The 23,417-nt window shown below is 43.3% G+C and overlaps 1 protein-coding gene across 6 annotated transcripts in view; it reads right to left on the bottom strand.

Annotated features, from left to right (window-relative positions):
* The window catches only part of ABCC12 (ATP binding cassette subfamily C member 12), an 85,426-nt gene that overhangs the window by 41,024 nt on the left and 20,985 nt on the right, over positions 1-23,417 (bottom strand). For 3 of the 6 annotated variants that reach the window (XM_040497937.1, XM_040497938.1, XM_040497941.1), the window contains exons 3-11: positions 22,275-22,422; positions 21,752-21,985; positions 20,318-20,491; positions 19,713-19,860; positions 16,365-16,513; positions 13,844-13,951; positions 11,545-11,820; positions 7,329-7,400; positions 4,809-4,933 (exon numbers count right to left, since the gene is read on the bottom strand). In XM_040497937.1, coding sequence (XP_040353871.1) covers positions 4,809-4,933; positions 7,329-7,400; positions 11,545-11,820; positions 13,844-13,951; positions 16,365-16,513; positions 19,713-19,860; positions 20,318-20,491; positions 21,752-21,985; positions 22,275-22,422 — 1,434 coding nt within the window. The remainder of the gene's footprint in view (positions 1-4,808; positions 4,934-7,328; positions 7,401-11,544; positions 11,821-13,843; positions 13,952-16,364; positions 16,514-19,712; positions 19,861-20,317; positions 20,492-21,751; positions 21,986-22,274; positions 22,423-23,417) is intronic. The other 3 variants (XM_040497939.1, XM_040497940.1, XM_040497942.1) reach the window with 2 other exon arrangements.

Consider the following 23,417-nt stretch of genomic DNA (forward strand, 5'->3'; position numbering starts at 1 on the left):
AATACCCATCACCCACCCTCTCCTCCCTCCCACCCCCCATCAACCCTTAGTTTGTTCTCAGTTCTCAACAGTCTCTTATGCTTTGGCTCTCTCCCACTCTAACCTCTTTTTTTTTTTTTTCCTTCCCCTCCCCCATGGGTTCCTCTTAAGTTTCTCAGGATCCACATAAGAGTGAAACCATATGGTATCTGTCTTTCTCTGTATGGCTTATTTCACTTAGCATCACACTCTCCAGTTCCATCCACGTTGCTACAAAAGGCCATATTTCATTTTTTCTCATTGCCACGTAGTATTCCATTGTGTATATAAACCACAATTTCTTTATCCATTCATCAGTTGATGGACATTTAGGCTCTTTCCATCATTTGGCTATTGTTGAGAGTGCTGCTATGAACATTGGGGTACAAGTACCCCTATGCATCAGTACTCCTGTATCCCTTGGGGAAATTCTTAGCAGTGCTATTGCTGGGTCATAGGGTAGGTCTATTTTTAATTTTTTGAGGAACCTCCACACTATTTTCCAGAGTGGCTGCACCAGTTTGCATTCCCACCAACAGTGCAAGACGGTTCCCGTTTTGCCACATCCTCGCCAGCATCTATATTCTCCTGATTTGTTCATTTTGGCCACTCTGACTGGTGTGAGGTGATATCTGAGTGTGGTTTTGATTTGTATTTCCCTGATGAGGAGTGACGTTGAGCATCTTTTCATGTGCCTGTTGGCCATCTGGATGTCATCTTCAGAGAAGTGTCTATTCATGTTTTCTGCCCATTTCTTCACTGGGTTATTTGTTTTTCGGGTGTGGAGTTTGGTGAGCTTTTTATAGATTTTGGATAGTAGCCCTTTGTCCGATATGTCATTTGCAAATATCTTTTCCCATCTGTTGGTTGCCTTTTAGTTTTGTTGGTTGTTTCCCTTGCTGTGCAGAAGCTTTTTATCTTCATAAGGTCCCAGTAATTCATTTTTTATTTTAATTCCTTTGCCTTTGGGGATGTGTCAAGTAAGAAATTGCTATGGCTGAGGTCAGAGAGGTCTTTTCCTGCTTTCTCCTCTAGGGTTTTGATGGTTTCCTGTCTCACATTCAGGTCCTTTATCCATTTTGAGTTTATTTTTGTGAATGGTGTGAGAAAGTGGTCTAGTTTCAGTCTTCTGCATGTTGCTGTCCAGTTCTCCTAGCACCCTTTGTTAAAGAGATTGTCTTTTTTCCATTGGATACTCTTTCCTGCTTTGTCAAAGATTAGTTGGCCATACGTTTGTGGGTCTAGTTCTGGGATGGAACTGGAGAGTGTTATGCTAAGTGAAATAAGCCATACAGAGAAAGACAGATACCATATGGTTTCATCTTATGTCGATCCTAAGAAACTTAACAGAAACCCATGGGGGAGGGGGAGGAAAGAAAAAGAGGTTAGGGTGGAAGACAGCCAAAGCATAAGAGACTCTTAAAAACTGAGAACAAACTGAGGGTTGATGGGGGTGGGATGAGGGGAGGGTGGGTGATGGGTATTGAGGAGGGCACAATTTGGGATGAGCACTGGGTGTTGTATGGAAACCAATTTGACAATAAACTTCATATATTGAAAAAAAAAACAAAAAAAAACAGAAAAAAAAAATAGAACTACCCTATGACCCAGCAATAGCACTGCTAGGAATTACAAGTAGATACTAATTACAAGTAGATACTACAAGGAATACAGGAGTGGTGATTTATGGGAGCACATGTACCCCAATGTTTATATCAGCACCTTCAATAGCCAATTTATGGAAAAAGCCTAAATGCTCATTAGGTGACGAATGGATACAGAAGATGTGGTTTATATATACAATAGAATAGTTCTTGGCAATGAGAAAGAATGAAATCGTGCTACTTGCAACAGTGTGGATGGAACTGGAAAGTATTATGCTGAGTGAAATAAGTCAATCAGAGAAAGACAGATATCATGTTTTCACTCATATGTGGATCTTGAGAAACTTAACAGAAGACCATGTGGGAAGGGAAGGGGGAAAAAATAGTTACAAACAGAGAGGGAGGGAGGCATACCATAAGAGACTCCTAGAACAGAGAACACACTGAGGGTGGAATGGGGGGGGCGGTAGGGGAGAGGGGAAAATGAGTGATCAGCTTTGAGGAGGGCACTTGTTGGGATGAGCACTGGGTGTTGTATGTAAGCGATGAACCACGGGAATCTACCCCAAAAACCAAGAGCACACTTTACACACTGTATGTTAGCCAATTTGACAATAATTTATATTTAAAAAGAAAGAAGAAAGAAGGAAAGAAAGAAAGAAAGAAAGAAAGAAAGAAAGAAAGAAAGAAAGAAAGAAAAAACCAGACTGGTGTTGGTGCATGAATAGACAAAGACAATAAATAAATAAATAAATAAATAAATACATAAAACAACTGAATAAACAAACAAAAAGCAGAATCTGACACATAAATACAGAGAACAAATTAATGGTTGCTGGAGGGGGAGGGAATGGGCAAAATGGCTGAAGGGAGGGTGGGAGATACAGCCTTCCAGTTACAGAATAAATAAGTCATGGGGATGAAAGGTAAAGCACAGGGTATCTACTCAATGATATTGTAATAGAGCTACATGGTATCTGATGGTAGCTACACCTCAGGTGAGCATAGCATAACATACAGAGAAGTTGAATCACTATGTTGTACACCTGAAATGAATGTAACATTATGTGTCAACTATACTCAAAAAAAATTTTTTTGAAAAACCAGGGGCTTTAAAATCAGAACAATCTGCATTTGGTGGGTTTTTTGTTTTTTGTTTGTTTGTTTAATGTTTTATTTATTTTTGAAGGAGAGAGAGAGACACAGAAAGTAAGCAGGGGGAGGGGCAGAGAGAGAGGGAGACACAGAATCCAAAGTGGGCTTCAGGCTCTGAGCTGTCAGCACAGAGCCCGATGCAGAGCTCGAACTCACAAGCCATGAGATCATTACCTGAGCCAAAGTCCAACACTTAACAGACTGAGCCACCCAGGCACCCCCAGAACAATCTGCATTTGAATCCAGCTGGATAACCTTGGAGAAGTGACTGTACCTCCCTGATCTTCACTCTCCACTCTATAAAATTGTGCTAATAATTCTGATTGTGTTGTAAGAAGGAAACAAGAACACATATGTAAATCCATTAACACAATTTCTGGTGCATAGCAAATTCTCCATCATTGATGGTTACTATTAATATTATTACCTTTGCCAATCTTTAACTATGAGATTCAGAGTGCTCAGCACATCTTCATCCTTTTGACACCCCCACCCCCCTTCTTAAGCTTCCCTTCACCTTCCTTCCTTCCTGGGGCCTGAGAGCCACTATGTTTGCCCTAGGAGAAAAGCCTCTGCTAGAGATGCCACATACAAAGGATGCTTAATCCACCCTACCAGGCCCAATTCAAGCACTACCCTCTCTTCCCTCTCATGATTTATGCTGTCACTGAACAATCTAGCACAGCCTCCTGCCACTTGGCACATTCCTTCTTGGTGCACTGTTATTTCTATACATCTCTTATAGCCCCTTCCCGGACTTGAACATCTGAGGGGCAATGACGCATCTGAGACACCCTTCTGTCCCCCATAATCCTTCATGGTCCTGCATATTGCAGGTATTTTGTAAATATTTGCCCTGAGATTCTAAGTGATAAGTATAGGAATACCTCCTACTAGCCTGCTACTGAAGAAAGAAAAGCAATTCCAGGTGGGGCAGGGAAGAGGCACAGGTAAAATCAGGCCAGGAAATGCTGAGCAGAGCAGTGCAACTGGTGCCAAGGACTCCTGCACTGATCAGAACTTCCTGCCACTCTTGAGCCTCCTGGCAGCAGGATGCCATGGCCAGGGAAGATGAGAGGAAGTAATAGACTTCTTGCTGGGAACTCACACATGCTGGCCAATGTCAGTCAGCAAGGACAGCTTGTGCATTCAAAAAATAAGATATGAAAGTCCAGACCATGACTGGAAAGCTGACAGCCAGATTTTGAAAGCCAACTCCACTGGTCTTTACTTCAGCATCATGGAGCTTAGGGAGGTTTCAGGGGGACCCAGATGTCAGGAAACACCAGTGAGAATAAATGATGTTGCCCTGGCATTCAGGACTCAATCACTGCCATTTAATAGCCTTGACCTTGGGCAGGTCAACTCTCCTTCTAAGCTTCAGCTTCGTCATCTGTAAAATGGGGATATGATGCCAGGATCTCCCTAAATGGGTGTTTATAGAATTCTCATTAGAGAGAGAATGTACACAGCAGCATACCAAACCCAGAAGAGAACCATAGAAAGCTATTATTTTCCAGAGCTTAAAGATAATGGCACAAAGTGTATACAAAAATTATGACATGAACTTTGTTTTTATTCCATTAGATAATTTTGAGGACATTAACAGCAATATATTCTTGTGGTTGACTGATGTCAATTAATAATTTCAGAGCTGATTAATTGTGTACTTGCTGCTCACAATTTTGAGCAGTTTTGGTTACTTGGCCTAAAGCAAATTGCCAGATATATCTTTCTCCAGTCAGACAACATATGCACTCTCACAGAGAACCTCAGAACATATGCTACTGTGTGCTGGGAATGAAGTGCCGATTCCACCCATTTCTTAGAGTGTGATCACAGGTCTGCAGAAGACGCCTCTCCTGAACTCTTGGGTTAGGAAGAGAAAAACCAACACCCACTTGGCTGTGATGAATGTTTAATCAGAATTCATTAAAGGAACCCACTTAGCAATCATTACCAATGGCATAGGCATCTGTAGCAGAAGGAATCAAATACTGAAGGGCCTCATGCTTTCAAAGTTAATATTACCTTTGGTGATCATACTTTTCTCCAAATAGTATGTTTTCTCTCACATTTCCATGAAAGATCCATGCTTGCTGGGAAACATAGGCCACAGTCCCAGTGAGTGCCACGATCCCTTGCTGTAACTGCATCTGGAGTAACAAGACCAGAATGCCTTCAGAAGCCAATCCTCACAGACTTCTCTTCAGGGACCCACTGCACACTTGCCACCCACTTATTCTATGAACATTAATTATGATGGCGCAAGAGGGTCAACAAGATGTCTTGTCCACATACTGCAAAGACCAGATGTGTAGAATGATGGTCTCAAAGTCAAAAACCTACAAGGGGCCAGGGAGGAATGTCACAGAAGAGGCAGTGGTGAGTCCTGCTGTAGGCTGGAGAGGCCACATGGCACCTTGGTGCAGCCAGAACAAGATGCCTTCTGAGAGGACTCAACATCACAAAGGCTTCCTTTTGCAGGTGCACTGGCTACATCCCACCCCCCTCAGCCAGGCCCCAGGGGCAGGGCATAGCCTACATGGCTATGGATGGTGGTCCTGATGTGTTCTGTCTCAAGGAAGCAGCCTCGATTAAGTCTGCACATTTGGTGCAGGGCCTGGTGCCAAGGATGCAGGCCTGGTGCAGCCAGAATTTCTCATTCTTCAAGAGGAGTGGAAATCCAATTTCATGTAGCACATTGAACAATCCAATTAAAAACTTGCATGTGCTCTAGTTTGTGACCCCAAGTACATAAGTGCACTTAAGATGATACCACACTGTGGGCATCTGACAGCTGGTGGTGAAGCCATGTTCAAAGCTGTCAGGAGAGGACATATGCAAGAGATGCCGTGGTGCTCAGGGCTGATGCAGCAGCAGCTGTGTGTTGTGGACAGGAAAGGAAGATAGCCAAGGTCAAGGGATGGGACACAATTTCACCTCAGGAATGTCCCAAGAGATGGAGAACATTAGACTTGGAGAAGAGAAAAAGATAATGACAATAATGGTAATAATAATAGGCAAAATAAATAGGGGCTATGCCAGGCACTGGGTTAAGTGCATACAAAATGCTGGTCACCATGAATGGCCCTGGGAATTATCCTATAACTATTATATACATTATCTTATTTAATCCTCACCACAACCCTCCTAAGCCCCATTTTATGGACAAGGAAACTGAGGTTCAGAGAGGCTCAGTTACTTACCCAAGATTAAATAATGAGCATGAGGCTGAGGCAGGTGTTGAACATAGGCAGCCTAGAGTCCACTCATCAGCCACCCTGCCACCCCCTATCCCAGTGACTATGGTGAGGCATCTAATCTCACCACTGTTACATGGGAGATAGATTCTCTTTTCTCTGAGAGATTCCAAAGGAGCAGAAAAAAGGGTAGAAGTTAAAAGGAGGCAAACTCCACTTCCATATATCAAAACTCTCCAAAGAGGGAACTGGCTGTGAAATAATTAGTTCTCCATTGCTGGAGATATCTGAGCAGAAGTTGGCTTATCTTTTATGGGATTCTGTGGAGAGCCTCGTGTTATTCGATAGACAATTGGGATGGGTCACCTGTAACACACCTGCTGACTCTAGGGCTATTTATGACAGGCACACACAACAGAATCCCAGGGCATAAGTAACCTTAGGAGCTCATGGGATTCTGCCCCAATCCCCCAACCTCCTCCTTCGGACAGGGAAGGAGTTGTCACTCTTTCTAGAAATGAGTCAGCTGAGGCCAAAAGAAGTCACCCTATTCTAGCAGGTTCTTCTGAGCCTGGTGTCCTCATTTTTTCAGAGGTTCCTCCTCTCCCAACTACAGGCACCCAAGCTTCTCTCTAGGAACAGCAGGGTGGGAAGAAAGAGGACTTAATATTCATTCATTTGGGATGAGAAACTATATCAATTTAGAGCCTTGTGAATACAATAATTGGCCTGGCATTTTGCTGGGGTCACACAGCTAGAAGTATCAGACAAAGCACAAGACCCCTGGGCTCCTCCCTGTGCCTACCATGAGGTCTGCAGAGAAGTTGAGGGCACATTGCTGTGTTAGTTGATGCATGCATTCAGCCACTCCATCAAAGAAGGCTTGACTGAGCTGCTGCTGTGGGCAGACACTGGGAATATGGAGATGGACAAAGGGAAAAACAGATCTAGAGTCATGGTGAGTCTTAGGTTTCTTGGTCCTTCCCTACCAAGTTGACTTACTGGCCTTTCTAATCAGGATGGCCCAAGTCATGGGAAAAAACATGGATTTAATGACTTTCCTCTTCCTTTGACAAAGGTGGTGTTCTAGGCAAGGAAGCAGTCAGTGTTTAACACATGTCCTTAGGAGACAAACCCAAGAGTGTGTGAAAAGCTCAGCCATACATGGACAAGAGGCATGGAGCCACTGAGAGCATTAATCCCCTGAAAATCACTATCAACTGTCTTCACAGTGTCCAGTGCAGCTGAGCCCAGCCACTGGGTCCACTGTTCTCAGAGGATCCCAAACACGGCAGGTAGGGAACCTGACATTTCAGTGTCATGTCAATGTTCTGTCTTCACAGTTTACCTGTCCTAGAAGAGCTGCAATGAGGGAGCTCTTTCCACTTCCAACATTCCCACATATTCCCAAGATCTTCCCCTATCAGAGAAACAGAAAAAAAAAAGACACAGTCATTTCCCCAGTTTTTAGAGGGTCTTGGTATGAAAGTGTTGCCTCCAAACTCTGCTGGCCAAAGGGCCACTGCTGGCTCTAAAAGGTGGCAGTTACAGTCTCACACCCCAAACCCAATATACAGCCTGGACAATACAGGAGCCTACATCTTAATTAAGTGTTTTCCTTGGCACAGCACAGCAGAGTGCCCAGAGGACTTCTAGAAATCACATACAAGCACTGACGCAAAACAGCCTTGTGCTGGTCTGGGACACACAGGACTTTACAGGAGTATTGTCCCATGCTTACACTCCAGGAAAGCAAATCTAATAGAACTTAAAGGCTGCACAACCCAGAGGGACATGGGTAGCCTTTGAAGTACAGAGAGTTGAGTGCTTTTCAAAAGTAATTTTTAAAGTATCCTCCACTTAGGGCCCCTGGGTGGCTCAGTTGGTTGAGCATCCAACTTCAGCTAAGGTCATGATCTTGTGGTTTGTGAGTTCAAGCCCTGCGTCGGGCTCTGTGCTGACAGCTTAGAGCCTGGAGCCTACTTTGGATTCTGTGTCTCCCTTTCTCTCTCTGCTCCTCCCCCAGCCTACTCTCTGTCTCTCTGTCTCTGTCTCTGTCTCTCTCTCAAAAATAAACATTAAAAAATAATTTAAAGTATCCTTCCACCACACTGAAGCATAACCTGAAATTGCTAAGCAGTTATTCTATTCCAACACTTTGGGTTCATGGATTATTCTACAGCTGCAGATTTATTAATTCTGCCACAAATCATTGTAAGTGCCAGGTGCTGTTCTGGACAGTAGCAACAGCACAACAGAGTAATGAATATGACAGACAACCATTTCGGTCTGCCCTCATGAAGCTTATGTTTTAGTTGAGGGGACCAGTAGTCAACCAAATAAGTAAGTAAAATATGGAGTATGTCAGGTACCTGCCATGGAAACTCATAAAGTAGGGGGGAGGTAGGGAGGAGATGAGGATGGGGGGAACGTTACTAGAAAGGTAAATGTCTTAGCTTGAGTTCTCCCAGAAACAGTCCCTGAATCAAAGATTTGAATGAAGGTAGTTCATTTGCGAGGTGTCAGGGGAGGGGGAAGATGACCCATCAAGGGTGTACAATTATTTTAGCTCCCATGGGAGGCAAATGAAGTTCAATCCTGCTAACAAATTCTGGGAAACTTAGAGTGGTTCTATCCCTCCCACTCCAACGGCTGAGGGAGTAAAGTATAGTCAACAGTGTTTGAGAGCTGCTCCCCTGGCTGTCAATGTCCTGGTGCTTTTTGGATGATGGGGAGGGCTCTCTGGCATAGATACAGATTTGGCAGTTGGAAGGTGGCTAGGACACACAGATGGGTCACTGACAGTATTTGCTACAGGTGACATTTTAGTAGACCTGAAGGAGGTGAAGTAGTAAACCATGTAGATCTCTGGAGGGAAACCAGGGCAGGCAGAGCAAGAATCCATGTGGAGACTTTTGGCGGACATGTGACCACTCTTGTGTTCAAGCAAATACTGCAGTGCTGGAGATGGAACAACTAAGAGCATTCTCATTAAGACCTGCTCTCCGTGATCTCTTAGAGCAAAGATGCCCATGATGGAGCCAGATACAGCTCCTTTCCCATCGCCTGTCTGCCACCTTCAGCACATGAAGATAGCTTCCTGTCATCATGAATTTCTTTGACAAGACTTTATGGAACAGCAGGCATCATGCTAGGCACTGAGGATAAAGTAGTGATCAAGACAGATGTGATCCCTGCCTTATGCAGTCCACATTATCATTGATGCTGCAGATAAGTGAAGCTGATCCATTTATATTTATCTTTGGGAGAGCACAAGCAAAGAAAGGGCAGAGAGAGGGTGACAGAGGATCCCAAGTGGGCTTTGCGCTGACAGCAGCAAGCCCGATGTGGGGCTTGGGCCTTGAACTCACAAACCGCAAGATCATGACCTGAGCCAAAGTTGGATGCTCAGCTGATTGAGCCACCCAAGTGTCCCAAAGCTGATCCATTTTAATTCCACTAAAAGGTCTTTAAGGAATTGGTGCATTACAAAGAGTTTGGGACAAAGAGATCATGGGTCTGGATCCAGATTCTAGGCATTTGACTCTCTTTTGAATTCTATCCACCACCTGGGGCCAGGTCTCTAGCCTTCTAGATTCAACCTTGTCTTCAGGAGAAAACCCATGAGACTTGCAGCCCCTGGGATTCTGATTATTCATCTGTCCATTCAGAAAACACCTCTGGGTGCCTAATGCATGCCAGGCACTTGCCTTGGTATAAGGTCACAACCTGTGAACAAGACAGATACACACCCTGACCTCAAGGTGGCTATAGTCCAATGGAATCCTAGAACTAAATTTGGAAAAAACATGGGTGCTCTGAATTTAGAATATTTAAGGGCAACACTTAAGCTGGATTTTTGGCTGTGAGAGGAAAAAGGCGACAATAGCTAACATAAGTTGAGACTTACTATGGGCTTAGCATTTTTTTATAGTATCTCTTTCAGTCCTCACACCGACCTTGTGAAGTCGTGCTATTTTTAAAATATCCATCGAGCCCATAAAGGAAGAGAGGCTCCAAGAGGTTAGGCAATATACTCAAGGTCACACAGCTGGCAAGTGGCTGGGACTGGACCCCAGGTACATCAGGTTCTGGAGGCATAACCTTAATCCACACAACACTGTGTTGTTCCCACTGTCTTCAACTTGTTTCAGAAAACATTGACCATGTCCTTGATGCACAAGCCCAAGCAAGAGTCATTGACATAATGAGAAGGAAGGCCAGTAGGGGGCTAAAAGGCAGCTTCTTTAAAACACAAGAGTAGTTCACTGAAGCCACTCTGGAGCAATTCCAAAGGCCTGGTTGGAACAATCCAGGTGCTGCACATCATAAGCAGGGGGAAGGGCATGAGAAAGCAAAGTGGGCTGCACCCAGTAGGACTTAACAGAGAACCTAGATCAATTACACCCAGCCAACTGAATACTACTCTACACCAGCTATTGAGCTTAGCGTTGCATAATAAGTAGGAACCTCTCCTTCCATAGTAGGAACCTCTCCTTCCACACCAGAAAGGGTGAGTCAACAAGATGGGAAATTAAAATACTAGGCATAGAATTAATGCTGAGCCCTCAGCAGCAAAATCGGCAAACACTGCCATCCCAGGAGCACTGCTGCTGAGTTCCCAGTGCAAGAGAATCACATGCAGGAGAAGCCAAACATTCCCTAAATGTAGAGCTTTGTCTAAAGACTCTATTCCCCATTCCTGAGGGGAGAAGCCAACAGGCTCTGGCTGGCTTCCTTTGCTGGGTTGCTTGTTGATCTTACTTGCTTTTAACAAGCATGGTGCTTAAGAGCACAGACTCTGGGGCCTGAATGTGAAGCTGTCTTCTGCCACTTGCTAGCAGTATGATCTTGGATGATTTATTAAACCTCCCTTTGTGTCAGTTTTCTCAATCATAAAGTGGGAATAGATATAGTACCTATCTCTTAGGGTTATTGGGGTGGTTAAATGAGTTAGTTGTGTACCTGGTAAATAATAAGTATTCATAATTGTCAGTTATTATCTATCATAGTACTCCAATGTGAAATTAAGAACAAATCCAAAAAGATTTACAAAAGATAGCCAATTTGAGCCTAGCCACCTGAAATAGATTGTCCATTCAAAATTGCAACTGGCTCCTTTGGAGTTTAAATATCAGTACTGTTACAACTACCATGTTTTGTCAGCTTGAAGAGAATGTCTCCATTACCCATGTACATAGTTTTAAAATTGGGAGGGGTGCCTGGGAGGCTCAGTTGGTTACGCATCCAACTTTGGCTCAGGTCATCTCACAGCTTATGAATTTGAGCTCTGCACTGGGCTATGTGCTGACAGCTCAGAGACTGAAGCCTGCTTCAGATTCTGTCTCCATCTCTCTCTGCCCCTCCCCTGCTATCTCTCTCTCTCTCAAATATAAATAAACATTTAAAAAAAATTTTTAAGTTTAAAATTGGGGAAAGAAAACAGTCTAGAGACATCCCCACACCACCTCCAGCTCAAACAAATCATGTTAGGTCTTGATAAAGTATAGTTGTGTGATACAAGGAGGAAAGATAGAAGGCATACCTATAGAACACATACCCACCTTTCTCACCACAAAGCTTATATTGTGCAGAACCGATGTGGGGCTACCACTTTGCTCCTCTGGGCTAGCAACTTCCTGGGCTGATGATCTCACACTGTATGTCTCTAGCCTCTGTTTCTTAAGAAAACACTTTTTCTGGTTCTGCACTTTCTTTGGATCACTTTTTCTGCTGGTTTCTTGATCCCATGTCAAGGTGGCATTTGCTAAAAGCAAGACAGTATCTGGGTCTTCTGGTTGGGTGATGTAAGATGGGGGGTTTTTATCTACGAGAATTTTCTAAGATTAAAGAGACAAAATTAACTGGGCAGACATTATGCATTTACAAGAATCATCCCAATATATCTTCTAATGACCCAAAACCATAATCTTGGCAATTCTACTTAGGATATTTAGGGAAGATATTCCCCTAGGAGAAGCTGCAGCAGAAATAGTGTACCAGCTCATGCTATCTAGGACAGATGCCTCTTTATCCACAAAGTCTATGTGGGTCACCCACATTGGAGAATGCTGATCTCAGCTACATTTTTTCCTCATGCCCAAGGTAATCAGCTTTTTCTAGTCTTTGGGTGGTGGCTTCATTGCCTGGCATTAACTCTTATTAAACCAAGGTCACATGCTCAGCCTCTGCCATGCCTTCTTCCTAGTACCCACTCAGCTCAGTTCAACAAAACATTTGCCAAGTGTCTACCCTGTGCCAAATTCTGTGGTAAACATAAGAAATGAAATTATGAATAAGGCATGATTCTTGTCCGTAAATAGATTACAGCCTAGGGGAAGATGGGAACATACACAATCATTTCAGTGAAATGTGACAAGAACAAAACACTGTAACTGCCAAAGAAGGGACACTTGGCTCCCCATCCCGAGGTCTATGTATTGGTGCCTGAGCTGAGTCTGTACAGGTGCTGACAGGCAAAAATGAGGGAAGGAAGAGGAGATGAGAGCCTTATAACAAAAGGTATGGCATTAGCAAAGGCAAGGAAACATTCAACAGCATGGTTTATTAGGGTGAGGACATGAAACAAGCAATTCAGGATTACCATAGAGCTCAAGGTAGGAAGGGGATAGGAAATCAGGTGGAGACATAACTGAGGACCTGCTGATGGAAGGCTCAGGTTCAGTCCTGGAAGGAACAAGGACTCAAGGGTTTCAAGCAGGTGAATATCAGTGGTCAGACCAAAATTTCAACAGCTCTCTGGGGGCTGAGTGCAATGAGGATTTAGGAAGAACAACAACATAAAAGGGAAATTGGTTCATAAGTCACCGTGATAATTCAGTGATGGCAGCAGGGACAAAGAAGTTGAGGAGTCAAGAAATAGCATTGTTTCTCTAGTCTAAGTTATCTGATATCATAATATATACAGCTAATATGATGTTGTTCATTCTTGGGTTTTGTTCAGAAAGTGATGACTTGATAATACCACTTTATGACTCAATCTTACAAACAGTGCCTCTTAAAATTGAGGAAACACAGTGAGCAGGAAGTGTCTCAAAAGGGCCCTTGATTAGTTGAATGTGAATAGTAAGGGATACAAGCATCTCTGATGCCTAAGGTGACTTCCAGAATGCTGGCCTGAGTGAATAAAATCATTCAATTAATTCACACATGTCTAAACATGCTGTTCTCTTCTCTGCAACACCCTCCTCCTTTTCCTTCCCTTGCCTGAACTTCAAAACCACTTTATGCCTTCCTGCATGTTACATATCCTTACTGTGTATAGCAATGACTGGGATACCTGGTCCTACATGAGACTGGAGGCTCTTGAGAGTAAAAGCTCTCTCTTCCTTTTATTTGCATTTCCTACAATACCTTAAATATAGGAAGGACACAGTACATCTCTGATGAATGACTGAATGAATGGATGAATGAATGAATAAAGCAACTGAGTGCATAAATGTGGTGCCCCACTACCCTCTTCATCATTACCATCACCACACGCATCATAGGGCAAACCAGGTAGGTAAAGGGGTGGGGAATAGCTCAGTGCAAACTCAACCGTACTCCTGGAACAACCTAAGATTTATGACTTGGAAAAAGAGTAGGGGATCAGGAACATCATCTCCATGCATGGAGACTCTGTTTCATTTTTAATCAAAGGGCAGACCACCTTATAAAGTTTTGCTTGTACCCTCCTTGATGCACATTTATTGATCCAACTCTGAATGCAGGGCCTTATCCCAATGTACTCCAAACCAATGACCCAGCCCTCCAATGGGTTGACACAGCTTTCCTATATCTGAGAATTTTCCCACCCAAAAACAAGATCTCTCTTCCCTACTCACCCAGCATTAGTTATACCTTCATTCTCCTCAGAGAGACATTGGCTTCGGCCATTGCTTTGACCGAGAAAGGCAAGATTGCAATTGAAAACTTCATTACATTAAACATGGCAATCACACTAAATGCCTGAAGAACAAAAGAGAGGTAGAAGGTTTAGGATGAGGTGTTGCCTTGGCTCTGAACCATTCTATCCATGGAAATTATAATTGCTGAGATGAGAAACGGTGACATAATTGGAATTCTGACTGGAACATTTTTTTCTTTTCATGACTCCCAAATCATGGTCTAGCAAATTAGGGATAGCAACATCTTAATCTATTTTGCTTTGGAATTTCATCAAAACGGTGGAAGATCTATACCCTTGCCTCTGTAAGTCCAGAGAATATAACGTGATAATGTCTGAGTAAGGTCTCTAACTGAATGTCTAGAATTTTCCATCCACGTCCTTACTTGGCCTAGACTTTTCACTCAAAACCCCATGGATTGTCCTATTATCCTCTTTCCCCAGCTGCTTCAGGGTCCTCTGACCCTTCAGAGCTAGAGCCTCCTTTTCCATACCATATTTAGCCCCAGGAATGAAGGAAGAAATTTCTTGGAAGGACCTGCTTGGCCCATGCTAGCTACTGGAGAGTGACCTCTGACTCTCCCACCCCCGAGGTCTGGCCTCAACACCCTGCCTCCCCACACACTTGGGACAAGTGTAAAAATCTCTGTTCAACTGGTATTCCCAAAAACCATCTTCCCTCTTCACTGGGGCCTTTCTCACTGAGTCCTGCCTGGTAGGTGGTTAACATCATACAGCCTCAATGAAGACAAGTTTCCTCGCTCCATTGGTGCCCCAGGGGTGCATGATCTCATCTCCCAGATTTCATCTTCTCATCTGCCTGACTTGTAATTAGCAGCTTCTCCATAACCACCCATTTAAGAAATTAATAACACAACTTCCATCAACAAATACAGAGTGATCCTGCCTGCTGCTGAATGGGCCCCATGGACAGAGCCCTGGGCTTCAACTAATCCTTATTAGTTCTGTAAGGGGACAATGAATAATGCTCCCTTCATCACATCTGGTCCCAAATCCATCCCCAAAGAGAACTCAGCTCCCCCAAGTCCCAGAGTACTATCTTGGCTCAGAAAGCCCAGGCCTTGGTCGACAGAACACTCAGGTTGCCTGATGTGAGCCAGCACCTGGGGGGCTGACCTCCTACTGATGTGGCCCTGACAGAGGAGGTGAGGGATTCTGAATTTGAAGAAGTATGAGCCTTGCATTCAGGGAATCTTGTTCCTCCTCTAGATTTCTTCTAAATCATCATTTTTGAAAATATTAACCATGTGCAATGTTTGGTTTTAAATTTTCTTCGGTGCATTCCTGAGGAAATAATTGTTTCTGTTTGGGATCATAGAACATAGTCACAATAATTGAGAAGCATTCTGTTGAGACTTTGGTATGTCATTGCCATTTATTCTGGCTTTGGGTTCATGACTGAATTCAAGCCCCAGAGTGTGTGACTAAACTCTGTGTAAAGAACCTGAAAAAATAAAAGCACCTCACAAAGAAAAACAGGGCAGTAACAGGACTGACAGCCTCACAACAGATGCCCTAGCAAAAGCATTTGCCTTCTCAAACATCCCCATTCCCCTCAAGATCCATGATTTTTGGTGCAACTATTGCTCTGTGAGCACACTTGCTTATTTCATTCTCTCTGGGTTTTGTTCTTTTTTTGTCTTGTTTTTATTGACTTTCATCCATTCACTTACCCTTCAGACACTGGATTTAATATCTCAGCTGTTTGTTTATTTCAGCCAGGGGCTGTTTCCCATCTAGCCCAGTTTCTTTACCTTTGAATGCACAGGTTCCCCTTATAAAAAACCTGAGTATCTCACATTTATCCTAACTCTCCCTCTGAGGCTTTCAGCCCAAATTATCCTGGGCTGGGTGAGCATCAGGCTAATAAGAACAACAAACACTTACATGGCATTTACAATGTACCAGGCACTGTTCCACGTGCCTTACATAAAAGAGCTCCTTCAGTCCTCACAACCACAGGGACTATTATAACCCCATTTACAGATAATAAAACCAAGCAAGAGAGGTTGAATGAATTGCCCTCTGTCATAGTAACACAGTTGGGATTTAAACAAGGGGGATTCTGACCCTAACACCACACTATGTCTCCCAGTACCTATGACTGCTCCCACCCAGAAAACTCCCACAAAGTTTCCTTATTGTAATATGTATGAATAATTATGAATAAAATAGCCCAGTGATCATTTGATTTCAGTTTTGTTTTCCAAATGTAAAATTGTGTTCCAATATTAACTACTGCCCCTGCACTTAGACTGGATGAAAGTCACCGTTAGGCTCTCCTGGGCTCCTTGTCAGTCCAAGCACTTGTTTTTAAAAGTCATGGTAGAATTCTGGCCCTTCTGTGATTGAGTACTCTGATGCCAGTGCTGGGCAAAGGCGAGGAGGAGCTTCCCAGCTGGCACTGTCCAGTGTTGGAATGTGAAGGAGGCCAGCTCTAGAGATGGTTCTTACCACTGGGGCGGTAAGCCTGCGTCTCAAGAAGATGTGGCAGGTGAATGTCAATACAATGGCTATGGTAGATGCAATGGAGGCCAGGGCTGAGTTTCCACTTTGAACAAACCCAGCTTTTTGCAGTAATTTCCTTTCCCTCTTCCTTATATCTGTAAATAGAAAATGGTCCATGATGGACTTATTTTGCAGCACTAAGAAATGCATCTATCCTTGGGGCACCTGGGTGGCTCAGTCAGTTAAGCATCCGACTCTTGATTTGGGCTCAAAACATGATCTCATGGTTTGTGGGCTTGAGTCCTATGTCAAACTCTGCTGACAGTGTGGAGCCTACTTGGGATTCTCTCTCTCCTTCTCTCTTTGCCCCTCCCCACTAGTGCTATCTCTTTCTCTTCTCCTTCTCTCTTCTCTCTCTCTCTCTCTCTCTCTCAAATAAATAAATAAACATTAAAAAAGAAGGAGAAGAAATGTATTTACCTTTGCCTGATCCTCCTGCAAGTGAGTGTTAAGGACTCTGGTAGTGAAGTTTAAATTAGAGTAAGCACAGAAAGCTCTGGGAACAAACTGGAAGCTTAGTGTCTGTCAGCTGCCATATTGGATGGTGTCTGAGGTCTCTTGCAATCCTGAATCTGTGTCAGGATTCATACACTTGGATGCCTACAGATGCCAGGCAAGTAATGTAAATGAAGGGAGTGGACAGAGAGTAAGACCAGAAGGAGGGTGTGGAATGTGGCAAAATGGGGATCACATGCCTCAGTGAAAGGGGCAGCCACCTCTCAGTGCAGAGCATCCAGGGTCACCAGGTCTTCAACTGTTCTAAAGTCTGGGATCTGGAATTTTGTGGGACACGTTTCCACATTTTGTGGGACACGTTGGGAACTAACTGAAAGAAGTTTTAAATACAAAGCACATGTGCCAGCCTGAAGGCTGCCAGATTGGGGCTCCTGTCCTGTATCCCAGGAACATCTACAAAAGCCCAAGAGCATTTCTCCCTTTCATAAGTCCAGTTGGGGTCCATGCCTCTGCACTGCTCACAAATTAAATTCAAGCCTCCTTCTCCTGGTGTTTAAAGTTATTTACTCTAATTCCAGACTCTTCTGCAAAAACCCTTTCACACTAGCAACATGGCACCATTGCCATTCTTACTGAGTGCTCTTCTGAACATTGCACAGTGTTCTCATAGATCACGCTCATCACCATGTGAAAAAAGAGGCTATTATTATGCTCTCTGGCAGGACAGGAAAGTCATAGCAGGTTAAGTAATTTGCCTTTTAAGTAGTCAAGGCAGAGTTGGAAACCAGTTCTACTGCAATCCAAAACTCTGGTGCCCATATGCCCTTTGCCTCTAGAATATGCAGACACCTCCTTTTCCCCAAGCACACCCTTGCATATCCTTCTCTAGGCCTTTGCTCCTACTGGGGGTCTTCCCCAGCTCTGTTTGTGTCTGAATCCTTGCTATTCTTCAAGGCCTTTCTAAAAAATGCCACTTCCACCATGACACTTTTCCTGATCTCTCCAACCTGATATGCTCACCCCTTCACCCCCTGGAGCTTCTCTCCATTTCCCTTATGGCCTTTTCCCGATTTTAACCTATAGTTAATCCATGTTCACTAATTCAACAAATTTTAACCTGATGTCTACTGTAGGACAGGTGCTGTGCTTGGTGTTGGAAAGTATAGGAGTAAACAGCGTTTTAGCTCTCTTTCAGTAGGGAGACAGACAATAAAGAAATAAACAAATTCTATCATTACAAATTTGTTGGGTGATATGAAATAAATGAACAGGATAAAGTGAATTAAAGGAACTGGTAGGGAATGAACTTGCTTAGGACTGTGGTCAAGAAGGCATCTTTGATCAGTGACATCGAGAGAAGGCACAAAGTCAACATGAACATCCATCACGAGAGCATTTCAGGCAGAGGAAACAGTAACTGCAAAGATCATGAGGCATGAATGAAGATAGGAGGTTCACAGGGCTCACACGAGTTATCAGGGGTTAGGATAAGATGTGATGAGCTCATAGAGGTCATCAGGGGCCAGATCACATTGGATCTAATAGGCCATTTAAAGGAATTTGATTTAAATCAAAAGTCCTAAATTGGAATAATCTAAGTGTAATAAGAAGCCACTAAATATTTTTAGCAGGGAAGGGCAGGATCTGATTGACATTTTTAAAAGGTCACACTGGCTTCTGAGAACATAATGGATTTCAGGGGGAAGGAGAAAAGAAAGTGTTGCATCTAAAACTTCTTTCCATAGTCCAGAAGGGAGAGAATATTGGTTTGCACTAGAATGACAGTGGAGTGAAGAGAAGCAGACAGATTCCAGATATATTCTAAAGGTAGAGCCAACAAACTTATAGCTATTATTGAGCTTAGTTAGCTCAAACTCCCATCATCTTAAAAGCAGGGACTCTTTCTAATCCTTTTGTTCATCTCCCATGACCTTGTACATAGTAGGAAGTTCGTGAATATTTATTGAATTAAACTGACTCAGGTTAAATTGAGTCAAATTAAATTGAACGAAGTCAAATGGAATCAAATGGAATCAAATCATTTTACTAAAGTGAGTTTAATGTGTGAGGAAGTGTGTCTGGGTCTTCAAGGAAGTTCGCATAGGGCTGCCAGCATCCCAACCTGCGACACTTCCTTTGGCAAGCTCAGAAGCAAGTTTTCTAAAGCCACTCCTTAAAACACGGATATACAGCTTCAGGCCCAATTACATGCTGGTCTAAAAGTGTAATTGTAGATCCAGAGAGTCAATTGTAACAGTGGTTCAGATCATTAACCGGCCAACCACCTGAGTCTATGTCAGCAATTATGTAAATGTTCCTGCAATTAGATTTGCATTTATATTTGATTGAAATGGTTTTAATATCATCTTTTTTAAAAAAGCTATATATGTATCCTCTTATTTGTGGAAAGAATATCGAGTCAGGGGGTCATTCAATCATAATGAAGTTGCTGCAGGCAAGGAGCTATATATGTAAGTGTGAGTATATGTGTGTGTGTGTGTAGACATCTTCTAAGTTGAGGAAATAGCTTGAGGTAGCTCTTCCTCTCTTCATAATGTTTTAGTGTATTATTTTTGTAAAAAGTAACTGGTCAGTATCAGCATCCACATGTCTTTTTAAAGGCTAAACCATATGTCATTCACCTGCTATGTCCTTGGGCTCACCAGAACAGATGCCTGAGTCTATTAAAATCTTTGTAATCCCTTAAAAAGCCTGAAAAGCAGCTTAGAGGGGCCCCACATCCCCCCTTCTGGAATTCCTGGCCCCCAGAACCTTAAGAACTCCTTAGAAGAATACATTCTACAGGGTAAGTGGTTCTTCAAAACCTGCGCATCCTACCTTGAATGGTATTGGTAAAAGATTTCTCCCAGGCATACATTTTAATCAGCTTGATGCAAGTCAGAAACTCATTCATTGTCTGAACTCGCTTGTCTGTCACCGAAATTGCTGATCTTCGAAAAGCTGAATTGAGCTTAGCCATAAACATCTGAAATCAAGGTACAAAGTGTTCAGAGAGAATTGCTGAGTTGCAGTTGGCCTAAAAATCCAGAGATTGGAGTATAAGTGCCAGGGAAAGTTCTAAGGGAAACTGGACTGAGATTCTCAGTCATCCTTGCCTTGAGTTGTGGTAGCTGATGTGGACCAGGGGACACCACTGGGGATCAGGCAAGTGATATAAACACAGGAATTGCTAGTATGCAAAGAGAGTGCTGGAGACTATGACAAACTGAAAGCCATGCCTCCCTCCCCCAGCACATTCAAATTCAAGTTCTTTTAAAAAAAATGCAATATGCCAACAAAAGAAAGCACATCTGTAGGCACAAAATGGGGACACAGGCTTCAGGTCCACACCCTGGAAATAAAGCCTTCTATCCAATTGAGTGAGAACATGTGTGTACAATACAAGCATACAACAGTTTATAGTTGCAAAGACCTGCCATTACCTGGATGGGGATGAATATGATGTACACAGATATCCCAATGAGAGCTGTGGGCCCCAGAATGAAAAAGGCATACACTGCACAAACAGCCATTAGGATCGGGATGGTGGCTGGCAAGGGACAAAAGAAGGCAGCTTCAAACAAGGAATAACTATCACTTGATAGTATATTGAGCACCTGGAAAGAAAGCACAAAGGTTCAGCTTTGGAAGTGTCACCCAAACATTTCCTCAACTGAAGACTTTCAGAATGGTTGAGGTGTCTGAGTAGAGAAGAAAAACTGCCTTAAATGGAGAGGGGTGTTGCCAGGGGACCACCATGATAAGTTTTGTGGTTCCATTCTGATCTGATCTTGGAGAGGCTGATCTTTAGGACAGAGAGTCCCAGTGAAGAGTAATATTGCCCTCTAAAAGCATACTGGAGAAATGGCTAGCTGCCTAACCTTTATCTATCTCTCCTTCTTCCTGCTTTATTCAGAGAAGTAGCATGCCCAGCTAAAAGACTACATTTTTCAGCCTCCTTTGTGGAAAGAATGTGGCCATGTGACTGTGTAACACATGTCAAACGGGAGTTTGGGAATTAATTCTTAAAGGGAAGCAATTCAACTTAGAGGACATATATCTTTGCTCTTCTCTCCCTCCTCTTACCAGCTATCTGAAACATGGTTGGGATGACTGGACCTCCAAAATCCATCCTGAACCATTATGAGAGCCATGTGCTAGGATAGTGACAAAGAAAGATAAGAAGATACAGAAGTCCCCATACCAGCCCTGAATTGGTCTGGTCCAGACTCCTTTTGAGAGTGAAATAAATTCATCTTGCTTAATCTACTGTTATTTTGGATTTTCTTGTTCTATGCAGCTGAGTTCATCATAAGATGCTTTAGACATACTGAAAGAGCAACTGTAAGAAAGAAGCAAGTCCCTTACCTCATGCCACCTGGGATTCCCTTGACTAAGAAAATTTTATTGTGTAAATGCTAAGAATCTTAACACTAAGATTCAAGGTCTTGAGAATATATAAGTTCTGAAGTCCACTAAGTGTAGTCTTTATTATGACTTTGGCACCCTAAATACTATACAATCAGAATTATTGGATCCATTGTTCATTCATTTTCTTTAAATGCCTGTGATGTGTTCCTTACTGCCTCAGTGTCCTCACTAACAATCAAAGGGATTGGATAAGGTCATCCCGAAATCCTACCTCAACTCGAAAAGGGAAGAATTTCCAAATTCTCCAGCTTGAATGGAGCCCTCCCTTCATTGAATTCCTCTCATGTTTTGAGTCTTCCTCACTTCACTTAGCAGGGATATGGGATTTAATGGGCAGGACATTGGAAAAATAGAAGGAAGTCATATGCATTATCCAGGAAGTACATCTCACTCAGAGTCAGGATTTAGGATTTCGTTTTCTAAAATTAAACTCTGGACCAGCTTACCTCTCCAACAGAGATGTGTGCCAGCGTCTTGAAGGACACCAGGTTTTCAAAAACCAGGGTGGAGATGGCCACCTTCAACCGGATTGCTGTGCGGTAATTTATGGCCCAGGCAAGGGCCCAAAAGAGCACTTTGGTAAACTCAGTAGCAAAAAGGGCTATGCACAGGCCAATGCCAACCCAGACATTCCTAGAAATGCTCTCAGTCTGTTGGAGGATTTGGTGAATGAGAACCGTCTGTAAAATAGCACAATGGAGAGAGGAGAGGGCCGCTGGAGGTTGAGGTTGGTATAGGAAGCCTCAGATAATGTCAGCAAACTGATTTTATGAGGAAAAATTTTTAATTAATTTCAGTGGTTGCTGCTGTGCTTGACAAGGATTAGCTTTATGAAAATTTTCCCCCAAGGAGCTCAAAGATAATGACAATGTACTAAACCCACCAGCTCGTAGAGAAAGTAGCTAATGACATTCTTTGTCAGTCTGGGGACCTGTTTGACAAGGCAGAAGAAGGGCCACCCTCACTCACCGGCCCTATGGCTGCCATGATAATGCACAGGATGTTGGCCACAATATCCATCAAAACACGCGTCCTTTGGAATTTCCAGACCACTCGGCCCAGAGAGGCTTTCTCAGGACCCACCCTTTCCACCTCTTCATCCCAAAGGATTCGAAATCTGTGATGAAAGAACAGGAAGAAGGAAAGGGACTTACATTTCCACTTGTTTGAAGCTACTTCGATGGACAAACCTCGCAAAGGTGCTCAGCACAACCCTCATCCCTGGCAGTGGTGGCTCCACACAAGCAACAGTGACTCTCCTTTCTTCTTTTTCCAGGGCAGATGGGATACAGGAGGGGCAGGGGGCAAAGCCTTGGCACAAGCACAGGCTGGTATCTAACACTTGGGCACTTTCCAGGCCTTCATTTCCTGCTCCTAGTGCCCATCTCTGGCACAACACCAGTTCTGATAAAAGAAAGAAGAAAGAAAGAAAGAAAGAAAGAGAGAGAGAAAGAAAGAGGCACAGAGGAAAGACAAGAATAATCTTCCCTAGGACAGGGAAGAGTTTGTCCATCTCAGAGATCTGAAAGAAAGGCAATGAGACAGGAGTGTGCTGAAGGAGAAGGACTGACATGATACTGGGAGGCGAGGCAGAACCAAACCCCGTGGGACCCGTAGTTCTGAGAAAGGAGTTTAGGTTTCTTTTCAAGAGCAAAGGAAGGCTTTGCAGGTTTTTAAGCCCTAGTGATAAGATATTTTACACATCTAAAAGATCATTCTGGTAGCTGTGAGACTAGTGGATAATAGGGAGGAACAAAGGATAAAGCAGGGGACCACAGCAGGAGACTGTGACATCCCGGGAGAAGTGGCCTGGATTTAAGAAAAGTGGATTTTGGGAAAGATGAACAGAGACAACATAATGCACTGATGAACTAGATGTGGAAGAAAAGGGAAGGAGGATTAAGGATCCCAACTTTCTGACTTGATCAACTGTGTGAATGGAGTTTGTTGAGAAGAGGAAAAGAGGAAGAAGAGAAGAGCATCATCAGGTTGGGGCCCTGGATCAAGAACACAGCTTTAGACTGTAATCATCAAGACAGTATGGTACTGGCACAAGAACAGACATTCAGATCAATAGAACAGAATAGAGAACCCAGAAATGGACCCACAAAC

The sequence above is a fragment of the Herpailurus yagouaroundi genome, unplaced genomic scaffold (assembly GCF_014898765.1).
Source record: "Herpailurus yagouaroundi ecotype Mexico unplaced genomic scaffold, PumYag 190, whole genome shotgun sequence".
Taxonomy (NCBI): Eukaryota; Metazoa; Chordata; class Mammalia; order Carnivora; family Felidae; genus Herpailurus; species Herpailurus yagouaroundi.